This window comes from Ambystoma mexicanum, chromosome 2p, assembly GCF_040938575.1.
Source record: "Ambystoma mexicanum isolate Mex_15411 chromosome 2p, UKY_AmexF1_1, whole genome shotgun sequence".
In the NCBI taxonomy this organism is placed as follows: domain Eukaryota; kingdom Metazoa; phylum Chordata; class Amphibia; order Caudata; family Ambystomatidae; genus Ambystoma; species Ambystoma mexicanum.
Genome location: NC_090923.1, coordinates 1,294,612,422 through 1,294,635,711, shown reverse-complemented (window position 1 = coordinate 1,294,635,711; position 23,290 = coordinate 1,294,612,422). Strand labels below are relative to the sequence as shown.

At 50.1% G+C, this 23,290-nt stretch overlaps 1 protein-coding gene across 2 annotated transcripts in view; it reads right to left on the bottom strand.

Annotated features, from left to right (window-relative positions):
- DAGLB (diacylglycerol lipase beta) overlaps window positions 1-23,290 on the bottom strand; it is a 948,044-nt gene that overhangs the window by 868,017 nt on the left and 56,737 nt on the right. For both annotated transcript variants that reach the window (XM_069645622.1, XM_069645623.1), the window contains exon 2: window positions 21,672-21,823. In XM_069645622.1, the coding sequence (XP_069501723.1) occupies window positions 21,672-21,823 (152 nt within the window). The remainder of the gene's footprint in view (window positions 1-21,671; window positions 21,824-23,290) is intronic.

Here is a 23,290-nt window from a genome sequence, read left to right as displayed (position 1 = left end):
GGAGTTCTGGGCGAGGATGTTTTAAGATCGGTGCAGAGATAAATCTAGTCTTCAAATTCTGGAAAGCTTGTTCCGCCTCGGTAGACCATTCAAAACGTTTGTTTTTCTTTAACAAGGCGGTGATGGGCTGGACTATTCGAGAGAATTCGGGGATAAACCTGCGGTAAAAGTTAGCGAAGCCTAACATGCTTTGAACACCTTTTACGGAGGATGGCGATGGCCATTTGAGAATTGCATCGACCTTCTTTGAATCCATACGCACTCCGCTAGGTGATAATATGAATCCCAAGAATTCAACTTCAGTCACGTTGAAAACACATTTTTCCAACTTAGCGAAAAGTTTGTGTTGACGCAATCTCTCGAGGACCATTTTCACGTGTTTCCGATGTTCAGTTTCCGATGAAGAATAAACGAGGATGTCGTCAATGTAAACAACAACACACACATCTATGAGCTGTCTGAGGACATGATTCATAAAATATTGAAAGGCGGCCAGGGCATTGCAAAGTCCGAAGGGCATGACCTGATATTCAAATAGCCCATACTTGGTGCGGAAGGCCGTCTTCCATTCATCGCCCTCTTTTACTCGTACCAAGTGGTAGGCTCCTCTAAGATCCAGCTTTGTATAAATGCATGCTTTTCTGACTTGGTCCAGGAGTTCAGGGATCAAAGGTAACGGATATCTATTCTTAACGGTGATCTGGTTCAGGGCGCGATAATCTATACAAGTTCTAAGGTCCCCTTCTTTTTTTGGAACGAAGAACAAAGCTGAGGAAGCAGGGGACTTGGAAGGACGAATAAACCCATTCGCTAGGTATTGATCCAGGTATTGTCGGAGGTGAAGATTCTCAGGCTCGGTGAGGGCATAAATTCTACTACAAGGAGGAGTAGATCCAGGTATCAGGTCTATCTGGCAGTCATAAGACCTATGAGGAGGTAGAGAGTTAGCCTGATCCTACCGGAAAACATCTTGGAATTCTAGGTATTCAGGAGGTAACTGGGGAGCCTCCGAGGAAATTGCTGCCAGTGCAACACCAGGTCGAGGGTGACAAGTAGAGACACATTCTGGAAACTGAACCGTTCTTGCTCGCCAATCGATCTGAGGATTGTGCTTCTCTAACCAAGGAATTCCTAGAATAATCTGGAACTGAGGGGCCTTGATCACATCGAACACGATCTTCTCATGGTGTCCATCTTGACTTACTAGCGTCACTTCTTGGGTGGTATGCGTTACTGGTCCGGAGGCTATCTCCGTACCATCCACCTTAGTAATGACGTCCTTTACAGCCTTTGGACAAAGAGTCAGATTCATCCTCAAAACCATTTCATGATCCACATAATTGCTGATGGCACCGCTGTCGACGTAAGCTTCAATCGCATGTAATCGATCCGGATGTTCAGGGCTAATGAGGACCATAGGTATCACGAAATGCGAGGTCACGGAACTGGTTTTAACGCTCGGCAAGATGACCTCTATTCTTGTCGGGCGAGGTTGTTTCCCTGCTCAGAGTTTGTGACCCTGGTAACTGCAGCTCCTACTGCCTTCTTGGCTGGTTTCACCGGACAGTCTCGAAGAAAGTGCCCCGAGTTTCCGCAATAGAGGCATGATTGCAGCTGTTTTCTCCTTTCCCGCTCCTTTTGTGTTAGTGGTCCTTTCAGGCCCCCTATTTGCATGGGTTCCCCGGAGTCTACTCCTTTGGTACGAGTTGGTGGTTTGGAAAATACTCGAGGATCAAACTTGGAACGATCGGCCTTCCTGTTCTGCAGTATGTGGTCAATTTGAACGACTAAGTCAATATAGTCCGAACAGTCTTGCGGGGGATTCACTACTTGGGCTAACATCTTTGAGCTCTCCACGTAGACCTCTATAAAACAGCGTAATCCTTTTGTCCTCAGGCCATCGAGTTTCCACTATCAGTCTGTTGAAAGACGCAATATAAGCCAAAAGGTCTTGATTACCCTGTCGCAATGAAAGGACCTCATTGTCCAAGGCCTGCCCCTGTGAATGTCTTGCAAACAGTTTTTCCATACTGAGCTGAAAAGCTTGAAAATCATGGAGAACCGGATCATCTTGATTAACTAGAGGGATCGACCAGTCTGCCGCATTGCCACTAAGGTACGAAAGCACGAAAGCTACCTTAGCTTGATCAGTTGGAAAGGCTGCTGGCCGGCATAAGAAGTGCAACCGGCACTGATTAATAAATACTGCAAACCTCTTTGGGTCACCAGAAAATCGTTCGGGCGGAGCCAGAGGTACATTCCCAGGTAGGTTGATCTGCACTGGGTTCGTAGAGGATGTTGAAGGAAGATTTGCCCCTGATGCGGGTAACGGAGTTTGTCCGGCTTGTGACTGTAGCAATTGTCTAGCGAGATCGTCTGTTCGCTCCTTGGCAATAATCAGTTCCCTTCTTAGAGCATTCGTTTCCTGACGGGCTGCATGCACTTCTGCTCTTAGTTCCCCAAGTAACTGGGCTAGCTGGTCAGTATCCGAGGTTTCCATAGCGCCTGGGTGGGAGTTTTGCGGTTGGCTTTGCGTTCTGTAACGCTCACCTGATTCCCGCAGAGGCGTCGGTCTTGACTGGGTGAATGCCGTATCTTCAAAGGTGATGTGTAACACACGGTTGGCTCTTTGGGCTGGACCTCTGTGCACTGTATGTCTGACTCGAAGAGTAAGATGTCTGCAGATAGAAAACATGGGATTAATGAACTGGGGTTATTGGGTGCCTCTCTCCTCTTCCCTTTCTCTTCTCCTGTAGAACCCCAAAGGTTAACACCCTCACCTTAGGTAAGTGAACGCCGAGCTCTCCATCTGCCTCGGGGCAGGGTGCCGTAACCAGTTTCTTCACTGGATAAGGGTGCAGGCCTCTTGACCTCAGAGGACTGCTGTCCGTCGTTAACTGCACGAACGGTAAGTTCTGGGCACTTCAAATGTCTTAAAAGTCTTTTGTAATGATATCTCTTGTTTTGCAGGGTTCCAGCGATGGCGGATGGCGGGCTGATGAGAGTTGAGGATCGAACCCGCGTGAGGAATAGAAGCGCATGGAAGCACGTAAGTAAGCGGTTGTAGCCTGCTTCACGATGCGCACTAACTGTCCCTTTTATCTTGCAGGTACAAGTTCGGAGCTTTAGAGAAGCTGAAGAGTGCTGGAATACCCACTGGATTGCGCGTGGGAAGGATTAATGGCACGTGAGTAATAAAGTTGCCCAATGTCTTTAAACGCACCTTCTTTTGTCTTTCAGATGCGGGATGCAGCGCTGAAGGCCTCCGGAGCGTGCGAAGAGCTGGTAAGCTTTTGTCTTTCAGATGCCGGAATGCAGTGCGAAGACCTCCGGAGCATGCGAAGAGTAGGTAAGCCTTTGTCTTTCAGATGCCGGAATGCAGCGCGAGGCGTTGGTGACAGCCGATGGACCAGGTAAGAGATGCGCTGCCACTGAAGACCGTAGTGCTAACCTGTTCTTTCTTTGTCTTTACAGGTGCTGCTGAAGACTGGATTCCAGGATGGTAAGCCTTTGTTCCCTTAGGCCCAGGATCAGAAGCAGAAGACACGATGAGCGTTCTGCTGCAGAGAATGCAGAATAACGCAAAGCAAGATTCATCCATCGGGTGTGGTTTAAATAGCCTCCTGTAGTGCTTAGGTGTCTCCTTCCACAGCCTCGCCTAGGTAAGAAAAGAGTTCCTGCTTTCCAGAAGAGTTCCAGTGTTCTGAACCTAGGGAGTGGCTCCTGCCCCACCCAACAGGAAAAGTAGTCCCAAACAGAAGAGGATCAGGGGCTCAACTGGCAGGTAAGTAAGCAGCATGGTCTGCTGCAGGTAAGTCCACCCAAGCATTATGAGCCCGGCGCTTCCAGCGCTGGGACTGGGCATCTTTATGAGCCTGGTGCCACTGGTGCCAGGACAGGGTCCAAAAGGTCCCAATTGGGACTGGCTGGCACTCGGAACCGGGGTTATGGGTCTGCTTCCAAGGGAGTCGGGCAAGTCCTGATCTTTTGGAAGCAGAGATCATGACAATCGTCGACGAGACCCATCGGGCCAGTCCCTGCTTTGAAATTGCTTTTCCTTTTGCCGAAGGACCATATGCAACGAAGGGTTAAGTTGCTGAGTCCGATGAAGGTACAATTTTAGAGCTCTCTTGACGTCCAAGGTATGGAGGACTTTTTCCGCAGCCGATGAGGGGGGTCGCGAAAAAAGTTGGGCAGGAAAATGGATGAGTGCTTATGATAAGCCGTAGGAACTTTTGGAATGAAACGAGGATTCGTTGACAGAACCACTTTGTCCTTAAAAAACCTTAGGTACGGAGGGTCTATGACCAACGCTTGCAACTCCGAGATCCGCCTAGCTGATGTTATAGCTATTAGAAAGGCTACTTTCCATGACAAGAACTTCATCGACGATGTGGCCATTGGTTCAAAGGGTGGTTTCATTAACCCTGCTAGCACCATATTCAGGCTCCACGTTGGTGGAAAACGTTTCACCGGAGGGAACGTCCGGAACAAACCCCTCATGAAGTGTTTCACCAACCTGTCACTAAACAAGGAAGACGACTTCCTTCTCCTCGCAAACCTAGAGATGGCCGCCAGGTGTACCTTTATTGATGAAAAAGATAATCCGCTCTTCGCTAGGTGTAGCAGATGCGGCAGAAGCTGTTCCGGAGTAACCCTTAGAGGTTGCAGTCCCGTCTGTCCTTGACACCACGTACAGAACCTTCTCCACTTACACTTGTACGACTTGTTGGTGGAAGGGGCTTGTGCTGCTTGCAGGATCCTCCGACAGTCCGACGAAATGCTCAAGGCACCAAATTCTGAAAAGTCAGGAGCCAAGATGTGAGATTGAGACTGTCTGGATTGTGAAGCCACACTTTTCCCTCGTCCCGGGACAGGAGATTGGGAACCTTCGGGAACGTTATTGGTTGATCCACCGACAGGTTAAGCAGGTCGGAAAACCACGGCTGCCTCGGCCAACACGGTGCCACTAGGATGACCCGGCACCTGTACCTGCATATCCACTGCAGAGTTCTCCGTATCAGAGGGAACAGAGGGAAGGCGTAGAGGAACTTGTCCGTCCACGGAAAGGAGAACGCTTCCCCCAGAGAGCCTTCCTGTGGCCACCTGCTGGCATACATTTCGCACTTCTTGTTCCTCCTCGTAGCGAAGAGATCCAGCGGAGGCCGTCCTCATTTCTCGAAGACCTTCGACAACGGAACGCTGTCTATCTCCCATTCATAAATTTGGTGCATATTTCTGCCGAGCGAGTCCGCTTGCTCGTTCCGTACCCCGGAAGATGATGAGCTTCGATGGATATATCGTGTTTCAGAGCCCAGTGCCACACCTTCTGAGCCTCGGTGGAAAGGGTTCTGGATCGCGTGCCCCCTTGCTTCCTCAAGTAAAACATTGCTGTTGTGTTGTCTGTCAATACTCTCACTATGGATCCTCTGATGTGCGGCAGGAACGACTTCAGGGCACAGCGCACTGCTCTCAGTTCCAGAACATTGATGTGCAGGAGAGATTCCCTCCGAGACCAACGACCTTGCGTTTGTAGAGTGCCCATGTGTGCTCCCCAGCTTGTCAGGGACGCGTCCGTCACTATGGTTAGCCGAAACTCCGGCTCTATCTGGATAGATTCTGGAAGCTTTTCCACCACTGAAGAGCTAGTAGGAGCTCGTCGTCGTCGACGGTCAGTTTGTCCGACCAGAGCCCTTGGGCCTGTGTCCACCAGTCCGCCAGAAACTATTGCACCGGCCTCATGAACAGGCGGCAGTTGCCCACCAGAGGAATGCAGGACGCCATAGCACCCAGAATTGACATATATTTTCTCACTGACCGTCTGGTATTGATTTTCAGCTGACCTGCCAATCAGTTGAGTTTGGTGATTCTGTCAAGGGATGGCTTCACTAACCCTGACTGGGGCTCGAACTGTGCGCCCCGGAACACCAAGCTTCTCAACGGCGTTAACGAGGATTTCTCGAAGTTTACCGCAAACCCCAGCCGTTGTAAGAGGTGCATGGTGGCCTACAAACTTGTGCGAGTCGACATAGGGGAGGACCCCCTCACCAACCAGTCGTCGAGATACGGGTATACATGATGGCCTTGCCTTCTCAGCCAGGCTGCCACCGGGGCCAAACAGTTTGTGAACGTTCTGGGAGAGGATTTCAGCCCAAAAGGAAGTACTGTGAACTGGTAGTGAGTCCGCCGTACCACAAACCTTAGGAACTTTTTGTGTCGACGACACATCGTATGTGGAAGTACGCGTCCTGCAGGTCGAGAGACGCCAGGAAGTCCCTTTCTTGAACTGACCGGATCACTTCTTGGAGCGTGAGCATCTTGAATTTTAGGCTTTTCAAAGATTTGTTTAGATCGCGCAGCTCTAGAATGGGACGCCACTTTCCGTTTGGTTTTTTCACCACAAAGTATCGGGAGTAAACCCCTTGACCCCTCTGTGACGACGGAACCAATTCTATAGCCCCTTTTTGTAGCATAAGTGCTACTTCCTGCTGCAACACGCTCAGATTGGGTTGAGCTACAAACGCCGGTGGAATGTGCGGAGGGTTGCTTTTGAATTGCAGGGAATGTTCGTATCTTACAGTGTCCAATACCCATTGATCCGTTGTTATTTGCTCCCATTCGTTGATGTAGCACGATACCCTGCCTCCCAGAACGTTCCGTTGCCAGTCATTGCTGGTCCTTGGTCTGCTTATCCCTCGTCGATGACGAGTAACCTGTTCTCTTCTTAGGGGCCTGGTAGTCCCGGTGTCGTTTTGCCGCTTGAGAAGCCTGTCTGTATCCCTGGGAGGGGTATGCTGGCCTACTGAAGGATCTGTCTCTCGATGCTGAGAATCTGGAATTTCCCAATGCTCCCCTGAAGGGCCGAAAAGACCGGAAACTTCGACCACTTGGAGGGCCCCCAAGGAACGCGCCGTGTCCGAGTCCTCTTTCATGCCCTTCAGGGCCTCGTCTACCTTCTCGCCGAACAGGTCTCCCTCAAAAGGCATATCCAGCACCTTGTATTGCACCTCTGGTTGGAAGTTGGTGCATTTCAGCCATGCCTGCCTTCGGAGAACCACACCGTTATTCACCTGCTTAAACCCCGATTCCACGAGGTCCACCGCAATGTTTATGGCACGATTGGAGGCCTCTTCACCTTCCCTGACCAGTAACATCGCCGCCTTACGATGTTCTTCCGGAAGATGCTCCAGCATAGGAGCCAGTCGGTGCCACAACTCCCTGTTGTATCTGGCTACTATGGCCAGAGAATTGGCCGCTTTCACTGTGGTAGCACCTACCGACAGCACTTTTTTGCCAAAAGCATCCTGTCTTCTGGCATCACTTTCCGGGGGGGTCGTGCACTTGTGCTGGGCCCTCGCCTTTATCGCCGCCGCTGCCGACACCACTGAGTCAGGAGTTGGTTGGGAGGAGAGACATTTGGGTGTAGACTTTGGAGCCTTACATTTTTTCTCCAGACGACCTTTTATCGCTGGTTCCGAGAAAGGGTGGTGCAGAGTCTGTAACCCCTCCTGCCACACATGATCCAGGATGGGTACTGAAAACACCGACCTTCTCTTTCCCATGTGGTCGAAAAGAAAACAGTCCTTTTTCTCCTCTTCCTGGGCCAGCCCGAATTCTGTACAAGCCTTAGCCATCATGGTGTGAAATGACCCAATATCGTCCGGGGGAGACGGCTGAGCCGGGCTTCTCGGGGTTTCTAATTCTGCTTCGGACTCCCAGGTTGGATCCCTGGAGGGGGAAAGCGAGACATCCGATAAGGCTCTACTGTCCGAGTCCGAATCCACCAGCTCTCCTTCCTCGCGGCGTGGGGCTGAGAGGTCTGCACCCGCTGGCAATGCCGTGGGGGTTGACGGAGGTGGCCGACGAGACGGGCCCAGGTCGTCGATGGCCGACCTAGCCTGAGTTGCTTGAGGTAGTCTTTCGTCCAGTGTCTTCAGCAACGTTTGCAACGTGGATAAGACCTCCAGCGACAAGAGTGACTGCGGATTGAGCAGAGGGGTAGACCCCGGAATGCTCCCGGAGAGAGACCTAGTAATCCCTCGCAACCAAAGGTCTGCAGGGCCAGCTACTCTCACATCATCTCCCGAGGACACCGACAAGGCCTCTTGCTGCAGTAGTGTCTCCGGCAAAACTGGGTCGTATTCCTTGGTTCGCCAGGCCTCATGCGGAATCTCCGTCGACGAAGCAACAGCTGGCCCTGTCGTCGACGTCGTTGTTACTGTCTGCGGTCCAAGAACGGTTGAGGCCAATTGTGTCAGTGGCAGAGAAGTGGTTGGACGACTGCCCTGCCGTCGACGACGGTGGTGGTCGTGCAGGTCCTTGAGGCGTTCCCGCCTTTTCCGAACTCAACCTGCGCTTCTCTGCATCTCGACTCGAGGTCGATCTATGATGATCGCCCGAGGAGGATTTCGATTTTTCTTTTCTGTCTTTCTTCTTTGAAGATGAGGATGACAAGGCTTTCTTCGACGAAGAATCCTTAGAATGGCTTCTCGATGATTCCTTCTCCGCCAGTCGTGGTTTCTTCACCAGGGTTTCCGACGATGTCGAGCGGTGCGGGGCCCCTGAAGATTTTGATACTGAGGCCACGCTGCACGTGGAGCCCACCTCCGAAGGCGGGTATGCCCCCGCTCCATCGTTTAACCATGCCACAAATCTTCGACTTCGATCTTTAAGAGTCTTCTGGGAGAAGCCCTTACATATGTCGCACTTGTCTGCCGAATGATGAGGGTGTAGACAATATATGAAATCCATATGTCCGTCCCCCTCGTACATCACCTTCAACCCACACGTAGCGCACGGGCGGAACAGCGCTTTCCCTGACATCAGGAGAAACTCCAACAGCACAACCTAGACAAAATAGTAGACTACACGAGGTGCTCCCACTACTTTGGAGACGGTTGAAATCTGAAGGGGGCCGCGGGGGCAGAGCATTTATACCACTATGTCCTAGTGGGGCATGCGTGCGCGGGCCCAAAACGACGTAGATAGGACACAAAAGTGTCGAACATTTTCCTATGGGAAACGGCTTTATAAGCGTACCGAGGGTTCCCAGTCTGTCGACGGGGAATATTCTAAGCATGTGAATCCATGAAAGATCCAATGCTGGAGAATGCGCGGTGCTGTGTCACCTTTTATATTGCTAACCTGTGTCTTTTCTCTCCTTACAGGTTGCGATGTTCCTCCTTAAAGGTTGCGATGTTCCTCGCCTAGCGCTGTAATGTTCCAGCAATGATACTGACCAGGAGATGACTACCCAGGTAAGAATTGTGTGGCTTTCTTCATTCGGGAGGAAACGTGAGTAAACGCTTACTAATGCCGTCTTTCTTCCTTCTCTTTCCATGTTATGGTATTCCAGGATGCATGCGGTGCCGGATGATGGAGTTCGTACCTTCAGGTGAGTGGAACTGAAGTCGGCGATGGATTGAAGACAGGATACTGTTCCAGGTAAGTTTCGTAGTGTTCTTTCTCTCTCTGCAGGCCCTTGGTTTCAGGTAAGCTGGCATCAAAGAACTGGACACAGTGAGCGTTACGCTGCCCACAGCAGAATAACGCAAAGCATGTTCTGCTGTTTGGGTGCGGTTTAAATAGAATCAGGTAAAGTAGTCCAGGTAAAATAGTCCCAGGCCTGCCACACCCAAAGTAGTCCAGGTAAAGTAGTCCCAGGCCTGCCACACCCAAAAGACTAGACGGCATAGCTCAGTTCCTTGTAACTGAGCTATGTGTGTGCCTCCATGTTGGCTGAAACCCCCCACCCCCAGTTAAATAGTCCCAAGTAAATAGTCCCATTCGAATGTTGGTCTTCGTGATGGTTATGAGCCTGGCGCCAAAGGCATTGGAGTTGGTTGCGAGGAGAGACATTTGGGGGTAGACTTTGGAGCCTTACATTTTTTCTCCAGACAACCTTTTATCGCTGGTTCCGAGAAAGGGTGGTGCAGGGTCTGTAACCCCTCCTGCCACACATGATCCAGGATGGGTACTGAAAACACCAACCTTCTCTTTCCCATGTGGTCGAAAAGAAAACAGTCCTTTTTCTCCTCTTCCTGGGCCAGCCCGAATTCTGTACAAGCCTTGGCCATCATGGTGTGAAATGATGAAAAGGCGCCAGGACTGACTCCAAGAGAGTCTTGGATGAGGTTTTAAGGCCTTTGACCTGGCCCTAACTGGAAGGCTGACTTGCCAGTGAGGGCCAGGGGCAAGGGTCATGACATGAACTCCTCCATCGTTGGCTGCTTCCCCTTCAGTTTTGTCTGTTTGGAGGCCACATTCGACCTAGTAGTGGTCTCTCCATGTGGGACGCACAAATACGTTCTATCCTAGTGCTACTCTTTAGCGCCCGGCTTGGATCTGCAACCTTGTTCTCCAGAGGGCTATTGTCTGCGTGATGGGCAGTGTGAGAGTGTCTCGCTCCGTGTCGCCTCGATTGCTCCTTCGCCCTGGTTTGCCTCAAGTGTCCAAAACATTGGTCTCAGCCTCCCATTATGGGCTTATCGTCTGTGCGCCACTAATCTGAAGCCAGCCCCTTATGTCCTTTGTCAATCTGCCCTCTGCGTGTCCTTATTGCGCTCTTGTTTATACTCGGGGTGCCATTGTGCTCTGGTTCGTGGAGCCGTTACCACCCTCAAATCCTCAAGCTACAATTCCATGCGCCTGCGCCTGCCACTCCGTTCACCCAGCAACAATAACTCTTATCACTTTCAGTGTGGGTTCTGATCATGTGTCTCGCTGCAGCCACTGCCCTGGACACTCGAGCCTCTCATCGCCTCACTTATGGCTCCCCCCTTCCTTTAGTAGGTTTCCCCGTGTTGTGATTATGTGTGATCTCCACTTCGTATGGCCCCTCTGTGCTTCACCTTCCTGGCAATCACGTTATTCGGGTGGGTCTCAGCAGTGCCCAGCCTTCCATTATAGTTACTCTTGCAACGTGAACATTCTGACCATAGCTTGTGCATCTGAAGGTCCTGCTTGCCAGTACGCACCCAATGCCATCAATGCCTGGGCAACAAAGTGTCTCTCAGCCACACACTTCCTTGGTTGGATGACTGAATAAGATCGTCAAGCTCCATCGTTGCCTGCACCGTGTTCGGTGTGATACTGTAACAGATTGCGGACTCTCCCTGACGCTCTGTACAGCGCTGAGTCACAACCAAAATATCGTGTTCTGCAGTCACTCGTCTTTAATGTACCACTCCCAAATCGCGCTGAGTCAATTACACGCTTAGAACCCTGCTGGCTGGGGGCTGTTCGGCTCGTACAGCGGGCTCATTTATCAGCGGGCTTGACTTCGCTCGCAAGTTGGGACACAACGTTACGCGCCCGACCCGTGCATGTGTTGGGCCGCTATCCCGCCTCCTCCATAGGCGGCATTCGGGTTGGTATCCGAGCCGTCGCACACCGACAGTCCACCTCCAGCAGTCTACGAACTGCTCCGCTTTGTTGTGACACGCTGCAGGGGCCCGGCGCACCTCACCCACCGGCCTCTGTCGCCCCTGCAACATTGCTCGGCACTCCAGAGACTGCTGCAATAGTCTTTGTTGGGCTGCAGGCGTTAGCGCTCCGTTCCGCTGAAGCTCACTGAGTGTGATCCTCCGTCCCTTTGTTTTCGGAGAGCGGCTATTTTGTTAAGACATCTTCGGGACCTCATCGCCTTTCCATTATGCATATCTTCCTTCTTGTATACCGGATCTGGCACCAATGTTGTGCACTGCTTGCAGCATACGTTCCCAAGGCCGTAGGTCTGATTAAATGGCTTGTACACCACCTCTTTCTTGCGAGCATTCCAGGATTATGTCAGGATCGGCAGGAGCCACGGAGATTCAGAGCTTATCCCATGGCTAGTTAGTCACCCCCCCCCAACATAAAACACATTGATGTTACTGGTTTCACCCTTGGGGCTTGCCACCTGCGATGAAGATTCCACTCCTCTCCTCCTGAATACTGGTTTACCAGGAGGGCAGCTCTTCTGACGCGCTTGCTTCCCAACTTTTACATCAACTATGCATGGAAAATGGCCTTTTATCACTCTCGCTCTACTAAGCTCTGGGCAATGCTTGTTTGGATCTTTCTTAATTATTGCCTCTTCCACTTGATGACAATAGGATCTACAACTGTTCTTCTTAACTGCCCTTGTTGGGTAGGGGCAATATTGGTTGTTGTAATGGACTTTTCCTATTGCCTTCTTTTGGCTTTGGCAATGGTGGTTTTAATCATCTCCAGAATTACAATTGCCCCCAATATTCGTATTCTGCCACCTTAACTGATAAACCTTATTTTGGTATACAAGGGTAGGCCCAATTCTCCATTGCTGCCTCTTATCATTAGTTCGGTATTCAAAGTTAAAGATACGGGTCAGCGGGTGACTACAGAGCACTCCAGGGTCACATTCAACTAGTGAACTCACTGGGTGCGGCATACGTGTCCACTCGCTACGCTGCCTTTGGGTCTACTGTGGTCTCTGCTTCCAGCACCCAGGTAGGTCGCTTTCTCCTGCTCTCCGCAATTCTCGCTGGGCTGGGTAACAGGGGTCCTCGCTCCATGGGGTGCTCCGGAACTAGCCCGTCACTGGAGTACACTTCATTTAGGGGAAAACCTTCAAGATTAACGGTTCCCGCCACGCAGCCTCTGTATAAGAGATCTTCAGAAGGGAACGTTTTTTGTAACAACGCTTCCCACCACACAATCCCTGCAGATACAATGTTTGAGGGCAGAGGTCCTCACAGAACCAGCATCCGCTCCCCAGCACGCAGTAGCTCCCTGGTCTCTGCTGCCCCTCAGTCTCGGGTGCTGCTGCAACGTGGAGTCAAACAGTACTCCACCCGTTGCTCCTTCTGCTACTATTCCTGCAACCATGTCCACAACAACTACTTTATCTGGCCTGCACCTGAGGGAGCTATTTATACTCTGTAGTATCTCTCAGGCATGGGTCATTGAACTCATTAGACTGCGTCTTGCAGTCTTATGCCTCCAGCTCCCTCTTCCTCATGCCAGTGCTTTGGGAATTGTGGGACTTGGAAGTCCCAAATGTTATAATTAGCTTCTTTTCCTTCTACATCATTTTTAAATGAATTAATTTCACTTCTCTCATTAATCATGGTTTCAGGGGGATCTTTAAATTGAGTCAATGATGGTTTTGAAATCAGGAGTACTAGTTCTATTAAAATCTGAGATAGGTATATTTTGCCGTTAACATTTAATTTCTTCTTGTGGATCACAGGAGTTCTTATCCTTATAAATATGAACAACGTTATAAGGGGGAGCTTTGGGTCTAAAATATAACTAATTAGAACAAACTTCAACTCTCCCCGGGTGAATACTTTTAGAACAAGTAATCTCACTTTGACAACAAGCCATAACATATTCTGACATGACATCTCTTCCTTCAAGGGAGGCAAATACTGCGTCTCTCCCAATGGAGTCCTCCCACTCCCTTGGGGCCCTTCTCTCCCAGGTGATCCTCCCGGCTAGTACCATCCACAGGGTTAGGATCAGGTAGCCAAATGTCACCGTTACCATGAATAATGTTCTCCAAACGTGTGCCATCGAGGTAGGGGAAAGCTTTTTAGAACAATATCTTTTAGTGCCAGCTTTCATGGTCTAGAAATGCAGAAAGCACAAAAATGGCAGCTCTTAAAACCGAGAAATAAAAGCATGCAATAAAAAGCACTGCAATCACAAAAGAAATTATATTACTAAAAGTTTCAACATTTTTCTTTTTCTTAATTACATTCAAATTCAAACAGTAACAGAAACCAAGTAATTCTACGACATGAGAACAATATATTAGCACAACAATGATGCTATTATGTTTATTCGCTAGTGAAATTATTTTGCAAAATATACTATGCAGTTTAGTACATTACATCCTTATCTGAAATGCTAAATGTATGGAGCTATTAACCATATCAATGGCACAAGGGACTTCATAGAGTAGACAATGCACCTAAACTGAGTTCATGTTAAAGACCATGTCGCCGCTGTTGCTTAGGATCCAAATGAAAAATCTCTCACCTTCCTCTGCTCTCTCCCACATATGGGGAAGGTTCCCCTTTCCGAGTGTTAACAGATGGTTTTATGTTGTTTCTAGGACCCCAACCCACTAGGAGGCAGGGCTCAGGAATCTGCAAGAAGAGCAGCAGTGCCATGGGGGAAACAGTGAAGACCTGTCAACGACACCGCCAGCTTTCTTATCTGCTAGGCAGATCGAGCATTGTGGATACAAAAAATGTCTTTACAACATTTTGTATGTGGTAGAGACCAGGCACATTTTCAACTATCTTCATAGTCTGCTTAACCATTTTCGTTTTTTCAAGGAAAGAGCATTTTAATGGTGCGCAATTAACACAGAAACATGAATGGTATATAAAATTCTGGAACATTTAATCAAGAACCAATGACTTCCTTTTCTACGACTGAGGATCCCTCTTTAGAAAAATGTCAAAAATACTGATTGGGTAGCAAGCCATTCAGAATTACATATATCAATGTTTCCCAAAAAAGATTCTCATACTTTACTTTATATATGATGCAAGTACTCAAATGCAAAAATTGTATGTTTTATCAGTAAGCTTGCAGGTGTTTGCTTTCAGAAAATCAATGCTTAGTTAACCTCTCAGATGGCTCCGTGCAAAAGACACTGTGCCATGGAAGGCCGTAAGCCAATCCACACCGCAAATGTTAATTCCGGGTCACTTTCACTCCCTAAATCCATCTCAGAACATAGGTGTAAGCGGACAGGGATTAGTGATGGAAAATGCAGAGGTTAATAATGCCACCCATGGTGCTGGTACTTGGACACCCTATAGGGTAAATGGCAAGACGTGGAGAAATAAGAAAAAATGACAGCACATCCACAGAGGTCACCATTCCCTTAAAAAAAAAATCAGTCGTTTGCTGGACCAGAAAAACATCAATGACTGAAGGAAGCAGAAGATGGGTTTCTAGTAAAGAGCAACAAAGGCCGAGCTTGGAAGATATGAATCACTAGTGAGGGTATACAGAGGTTACTTCATACTTTAGTTGATGATCAATCTATGCCTCATCCTTCCAGAAGTCTGGCTATCCTCCACATAAAAGAAGCAGATAATGTGTGCATGTAAAAGATATTGCAAACATCTGATAAATCAGGTTGCGTCTACTGCCTAGGTACAAGAGTTGTGCATTTGCCCTATTCAATCAAAGACAGTTGTGGTTCAACCAATCTTTAATGGTGCAGAAGATGGAGGAGTATGTCGGAGTCCTGAGCCTCCTGTGAGCTTTATATGTTACTGTGTGTCATCAAAACAAACAAAAACACATCATGTTCTACTTGCTCATAGTGGCATGGCTTAGTGTGACACAAAAGCCTGGGCGTGGCTGACCCCAGAAGAATGCCCACATTCATCTCAGGTGTCCTCACATATAAAATCAATTACATCATGCACATCAATTTATCACCTTCCATCAGTCAAAATACCTGCATCACCGCAAATTAGGGGGGCGTGGCTTGGAGCGCCATCGATGTGGTCGCTCCCTTGGGGCCGCCCGTGGGATGTCCGCCGCCAAATTCAAGTGGTTCTGACCGAGTATCCAAGTCGCCAATGCCATCTACGGCGATCGGAACCGATGAGGCACAACCTGGCTTACAATGACCTCCGAACGCTGGAGCGTTCTCCTAGAACTTAGCGACCGAACCGCTCCCCCGTCGCCATTCGAAGAAACCAAGATGGCGGCCGCGCCGGAACTCAACAACATACTGCAAACCTGATGGCGACGGGCTTCAGGGGGACCGAAGAGGAGCAGCAGACGGACCCGCCAACACGGATCCAGCCAGATCGTGCCGGGGTTGCCCGGTGAACATGTGAGAACTTCATCGGGGGCTGCACTCGGCCAGGTCAACAGGGGAAACACGGAGGCCACGAGATAAGCCTGAGAGCCACCCAGAGAAGCCCGATCCCGCGGGCCCTCCCTTCACGCTCCACTCAGTGCTTCCTGGGGCGCCCCGGCCCACCCATCCAGCTAACGACCCAGTCTACTGCGGAATCACAGCTACTCCGACGTCTCACTCGCACTCCCATGCTTGAACTCTCCTAGGCGACTGGCACACAGCTTTGGCCCCGCCGCAACCCTGCCAGCCAAGACCGCCAAACACGATCATCATGTCTAGACAAACGAAGGTTGGCAAGGGCGCAGATATCTCCACCATGCTCATTACGTTAGATAAAAGCAGGAAGCAAGAGCCTCCCAAACTCACTCCACAGAAACAACAAGAGGACGGGGGAGCCCTCGCTACCAAAGGGGACCTGATAGCTTTCATGGCGGACATCAAGTCAGAGTTCCGCTCATGCCTATCAGAACTCACCACCAGAATCGAACAGACGGACCAAAGGCTTACGGAGGCCGAACAGAGGCTCGGAGAAATCGAAGACCACTCGCGGGACCACGCCACCACTCTAGGGGAAATGCGAAGAGCCTTTGACTCCCTGCACCAGAAATGCGAGATCCTGAGTTTAAACATGAGGACCTTGAAAATAGGGCGCGCCGCAATAATCTCCGCATTCGGGGGGTCCCAACCTCCGTCCCCGACAACAAGCTAGCTGACTACCTGGGACGCTTCTTTGAGGTCCTCCTCCCAGACCTGGATAAATCTCAGCTCTTGCTAGATCGCACCCACAGACTTCGCCCGCGTTGTGGGGCTGTCTCTGACCCCCCCCCCAGATGTCATTACGAGGGTCCACTTCTTTACAACCAAGGAAGCGATTTCGGCGATCAGCCGCCAAGGGGAGGAAATTACATTTCAGAGCACGCCACTCCAAATATATCAGGACCTCTCACCACTCACCCTCCAGAAAAGAAGAGCACTCCGACCCCTGGCACTGTTCCTTCAGGAGCAGCAAGTCCGCTACAGATGGCTGTTTCCAGCGGCTCTACAATTCACATACAAAGGCACCCTACGCCGGATCAGTCACTTGGAGGATGCGGAGAGGATCATGCATCCATCTTCGCCCCAGGAACTCTCCACACCAACCCCGGAGGGAGCCGAGGACTCCGGGCCGCTTTCCTCCCCGAAACCTAAACGTACGCCATGGTCATCAACCCAGCGGATCAACAAAAAGAGATGAACAATGGCGCCCCCCGCACCTGCAGGCTCCAACTACATCTCTCCCTGGTCTCCCCTGACCCGGCCTGAATTCGGATCCGCCACAACGCTTAATCTGACGAGCTTCGAGGGCGGAGACGGCAGACCATACCCACGGTTCATACCCACTCCAAGGACACTTTCCAACTTTCGTTCCTTGGAAACCCACAGTACTTGATACACGATGGGACAACCGGCCCCGTTGGCCAAGGGTAGGCCCGTACCTACAATGTCGGTCTACCCACCAGTTAAAGTTGCGGGCCCCCCGTTGGGGCCCCGCGTTAAAATCTCAAGTGCAGGATGGTACTACAAGATCTCATGACAAACATGGCAGCTGAACCATCGACCCGGACTCCCCCCTCCCCCCAACTCAAGAGATAGAGAATGGGACACCTCTGGACCACCAGGTGCTGCGAATCCTCTCCCTGAATGTTAACGGACTGAACTCCCCTAACAAACGAAAGGCAATTTTATTAAAGCTCCAGGACGAAAACGCTGCGATAGCTATGCTCCAAGAGACCCACTTGCTGCCGGCGGACGTGACCCGGCTTCGTTCTCGATCATTCCCGCTTCAATTTTTTGCCTCCGGCCCAAGCAAAAAGGGGGGCACGGCGATTCTCTTTAGAAAAGACTTGAACCCACAAATCCTGGAAACAAAAACATGCCCGGAAGGCCGATACACAGCAGTCAAATGCCTCCTGTTGGGAGACCTATACACCCTCATCTCGGTATATGCCCCTAACACGGGACAATCACTCTTTTACGACTCCTTGGGCACGACCCTCGCTAGTTTTGTGGAAGGCCAAACAATTGTCAGAGGGGACTTCAATGGGGTTCCCGACCCCACTAAAGACCGGTCACACCCCCCGACTTCAAGCGATTTCGCCCAAGCACTCAGCCTCCTCCGGCTGTTCAGGTCTCTGGAGATAATAGACTCGTGGCGGGTGTTTCACCCCGACGAAAGAGACTACTCCTTCTACTCGTTCGTACAACGCACTTTCTCAAGGATTGACTTATTCCTGATCTCCCCGCACACCTTCCTCTCAGTCAAAGAGGTCTCCATCGGCACGAGAGCCATGTCCGACCACGCTCCAGTGTTCTTGGAACTCCGGGTTCAGGACCCCAATCTCAATAACCCACGCAAATGGTCTCTATATGACCCGATTCTCAATGACATGGCTACGAGAGACAAGATCGCGACAGGAATGAAAAACTTCTTTGACGAAAACCCAGCCTCGGACACCTCACTGGCAAATAACTGGGACACCATGAAGGCAGTAATCAGGGGCTCCCTCATCGCTCAGGGAGCGGCCTACCACCGGAACAGACGCCAGACCCGAATAGCTTTAGAGGACGAGCTAAGAGAGGCTGAGGCAATCCACAAAGAAAAAGGCTGGTCCCCGAAGACGCAACGGATCATGCGAACAGCGAGGAAAAAGCTTGAAGCCCACTACGCGGAACAAACCGCCCTAATGATGGCAAAAGCCAAACAATCATATTACGCGAAGGGCAACAAGGCAAACAGGTTCCTGGTGGCCAAACTAGCCAAACGGAGACGCGTCAACACGATTGCAGGCCTACGTGATCCTGAGGGGGTCACCCGATACTCGGAGCCCGAAAAACAACAGCTCGCGACAGACTACCTGACCCAAATCATGAAGGCAACCCCTCGGAACCGACCGCAACAGGTGGAATACCTACAGAAGGCAGCGGTTCCACGTCTCGCCAACACGAGAGACGAATTGGAGGATCCCATCACGGGGGAGGAGGTCGAGGAGGCCATCAAGTCGCTTAAAACACGAGCCCCAGGCCCGGACAGCTTTTCGACCAGATTCTATAAACATTTCTGGCCACAACTGACCCCCCATCTGGTGACCCTGTTCAACTCCTTCAGAGACACAGGCGCGATCACCCCATCGATGCTGGAATCAACCACCATCCTCCTGCCCAAACCAGGAAAGGACCCAAGGGGTCTAGCCTCTTACAGACCGATAGCACTCTTAAACATTGATGCAAATATATATTCAAAAATCCTGGCAAACCGCCTGAATCGCGTTCTCCCGAAGATCATTCATCCCGACCAAGCAGGCTTCATCCTCCATCGATCAGCGGGAGACAACATACGGAGAACCCTGAACCTGGTGGACCTCGCCTCCCGGAACTCCGAAAAACTGGTCTTAGTGGCTCTGGACGCAGCCAAGGCATTTCATCGAGTAGATTGGCCCTTTATGAAACTTACCCTAGAGGCCTTCGGCTACGGGCCAACTTTTCAGACAATGGTGCTGGCCAACTATAAGAGCCCAAGTACGAGTCTAAGAATTAATGGGCACAGCTCAGCTCCGATCCCCCTATCATGCGGAACCCAGCAGGGCTGCCCGCTATCACCCTTACTCTTCGCTCTCACCATGGAGCCTTTGGCCCAAAGGATTAGGGGAAACGATCAAATTAAAGGGCTGCAGGACGGCCCCAACCAACATAAAATCACCCTATACGCGGACGATGTCCTACTCACGATCTCCGAAGCCCAATCATCATTGAAACAGGCAATACGAGAACTTACCACCTATGGTGAGGTCTCAGGCTTCACTATAAACTTTGACAAATCCTCGGCCATGGGCATCGGGCTCACTCCAGCAGAACGGGAGCCACTGACGACGATGTGCCTGATGACATGGGTGAAGAAGGCCATCCCCTACCTAGGGGTCCACATCCCGGCTAACCCAAGAGACACATACAAAGCCAACTTCCCCCGGCTACTGAAAGAACTGGAAGGTGACTTGAAACGATGGGAGGCCCAAGAGATCTCGCTGCTGGGGCGCATCACAGCATGCAAGATGAACCTACTGCCGAGGTTCCTATACGCCTGCGCCTCCCTCCCAGTAGCGATCCCCACACCAACCCTCAAGGACATCCAAAGGAAAATGCTGAAATTCATCTGGAAAGGTAAGAGAGCGGGAATCCCTCTCAAAACGATGCTGGGGGGCTCCAAGCTAGGAGGTCTGGGGGTCCCGGACTTGAGGGCCTATAGTGTGGCAGCACAACTAGCACAGTTTCAGGCATGGCAGACCATAACAAACCGCCCCAGGTGGGTAGAGCTGGAACAATCACAAACACCTTTACCCTTGCGATTTCTGCCACACATTCCGCCCCCCCTTAGAACACACTGGGGAGATCTCCTCGTGTCAACTAAACACACCCTTAGCTCCTGGGACTAGGCTCTAAAGCAGAAGGGAGTGCCCAGAGGACTGAGCTCACGCTCCCCGGTCTTCCATAACCCATCCTTCTCACCCGGAGCAGACCCCCGCAATTTCCGGAACTGGATAAAGGGCGGGCTGGAGACCATAGACCAGCTATATATGGGAGGGACACCCCTCACCTTCGCCCAATGCAAGGAGAAGTTCCAACTCCAGGAAAGGGACAGATTCACCTATATCCAGCTACGCCATTGGTGCTCGCACCCCCAGACTCTGCAGGCGGCAACTCGCCCGCCCACCGCCCTGGAGCTGACACTGGGGGACCTTCCAACTCGGGGCAGGGTATCCACCCTATATAGGCGCTTCTTAAGGGACTTCCTGTCCACAAAGACCCGCTGCATTGCTCAATGGGAGGCGGACCTGGGCCATCCGGTCGAGGACCAAACCTGGGTGGACATCTGGACCAGAACACATACCTCCTCCACCTGCGTTACCAATAGGGAATGTGCGTACAAGGTGCTCCTCCGGTGGGATTACCCGCCCCTTCGACTTCACCACATGAACCCACATGTGGATCATGCCTGCTGGAGAGGATGTGGTCACCCAGGCTCTTTCTTCCATATGTGGTGGGCTTGCCCAAAGATACAACAGTTCTGGAGGACATGCCTAGAGACCATCGCACAAATTACGGGAACTGCGATTCCTCTGGAACCTGAACCAGTCTTGCTGGGAACCCCGATCCCCGCGATCTACCCGCACTCTGGGACCAAGTCTAAACTATTGACACACTGCCTTCTGGCGGGGAAAACGGTGTTGGCCAGGGCCTGGAAATCCCCAGAAGGACCTCACATAGCCCAATGGTGGTCCAAACTCTGGGACATCCTGATCGCGGAGAAGGTCACGGCAGCACAGGCGGGAACGCTCCACCGCTTTCAGAATGTTTGGAGCCCAGTGCTGGAGTACGACCAGCGCTTCCCCGCCCAGACCTACAAACCGACCAGGGCCCGATGGATCTTGAAACACCAAGAGGACCCTGGAGAAGACACATAGATGCTAAGGGGCGAACTGGACAACCCAGAAAGAAAATTCCGCCTCCAAACATGAGGGGGGGAGAGGCCGAAGGGAGGTGGGAGGGAGGAAGCCCAATGGGGGAAATGAGGACTGGGGATCGAAGAATCTGAATACGCATTGCTTGTGATATGTCATGATTTGTATATTTGCCATCCTGCCTTGATTTAAAATAAACAAAGTTAAAAAAAAAAAAAAATACCTGCATCACTCCAAGGCTTGCTAGAAATAACCGCTATTGAAAAATCATTCAAATTCAATTAACATATAGGAAGTCGGACACAATGAACACTACCTACCTTGCATACTAACATAAACAGTAGCAGAGATTACACAAATGATGGCAGACAGAAGAACTATGAGGCCAATGAGATAGGTGCGCAGCAACACTCCTCCGGTACAATCAAAATTCCCTTTGTACAAAGAGTAGAGGACAATAATTCCAACCCACCTACAAAAACAAGAGACATAAAAAGTTACATTTACTATAAAATATTAAACATAAATGACATTAGGCACAGTGCATCGACACAAACATACCCAGAATCTAGTTTTAGCTCCTGCGTATCCAATCTTAATTTCAATCCCTGCTCAAAGGTACACAATAGTTCAAATTAAGCATTTCGAAAGCAACAAAAACCTATTCAGATTGTATCTACTGTCCACTTGCCCAGGGGACTACAGGTTTATGAAATCGTCTTGCCCATGAACATAAAGAATGTGTCCTGGGAGTGGGGCAAATAATTTCACACCCCTGAATTCCAAGTTCTCTCAGAACTGCAGCTAAAGGCCTAATGAGCTTTGTGAAACTCCAAGGTACTGACAAGGGGTCCAATGGCAAGCTTGAGAATTCCCAAAATTGGTCTGCCTATTGAAATTGGTGACGTGGACAGTAAAACTGTATCGAGAGATACACATCTTCAAATCCTAGACACACCAACCAATCTCTGGCATGAGAAGTTCCCAGAGCATGTGGATACCCTCCACCTTGAAGAAATGGTAGTCCACCCACTCGAAGTTGCACAGATTTAGAAACCAACCTCTGGAATGTCAATATGGAGGTACGATTGCATCCCTGCATGCCAAAGCCTGTCCCTCAGCTGTGACGATCTCTTGATCAGCTTGAGAAAACTGAATTGGAGGTGGGACCCCAGCTTGCCAATGTGGCGCAAAGAACTCCATTTGCTAACCACCGACAGTCCGGCGCTTCCATGGAAGTAGGTTTTAAATAATTATTTGTTATGCCGTTGTAGGTGCATTGATTAATCTGCTTAAACACAGAAAACAGATTTGTCTACACAAAAGGTAATTTGACTATACTCGTAGCGTCTCTGGTGGAAGATGCACGGCGTGGCGAACGGTGTTGTGGGTAGACCACAGACAAATACAATATTGGCATGAAACACAGAGGATTTCCTAACCCTGGGGTTTCTTGATATTTGGAGACAATTGGTCACCAATGAAAGCCATTTAGAAAATGGGACTTATGCATAATTTTTGTGCTGGGAGATTTGAAACAGGACGTGTCTATCTGCAATAAAAGGAATGCTAGTGACAGAACAACGTTGCATAAGTACGAAGTATAACAAATAACGCTTTGCCGTTTCTATTGCCTGAATTAATTTGTGCATCCACTAATCTGCCATTTTGTCTAACTTTTTGTATATTCACTGTATATATATATATCGCAATTTTGAAATTGTTGTTATTGTATTTTTGTAACCTGTAGGAATGAGTGAGGATTGGATGTGTGGGTCTGTTTGAGTTTCATCAAATAAAAAGGTGTGTGCTTTTACACACTTTTTAAGTGTTTTGTCATCAGATATATTACAAATAAAAAAAGGGTTTTCTGCAGCCAATGTTGTTATGAAGCTCCTGTGGGTTGACACAGTACCATGACATTTCTGCTCCAATACAT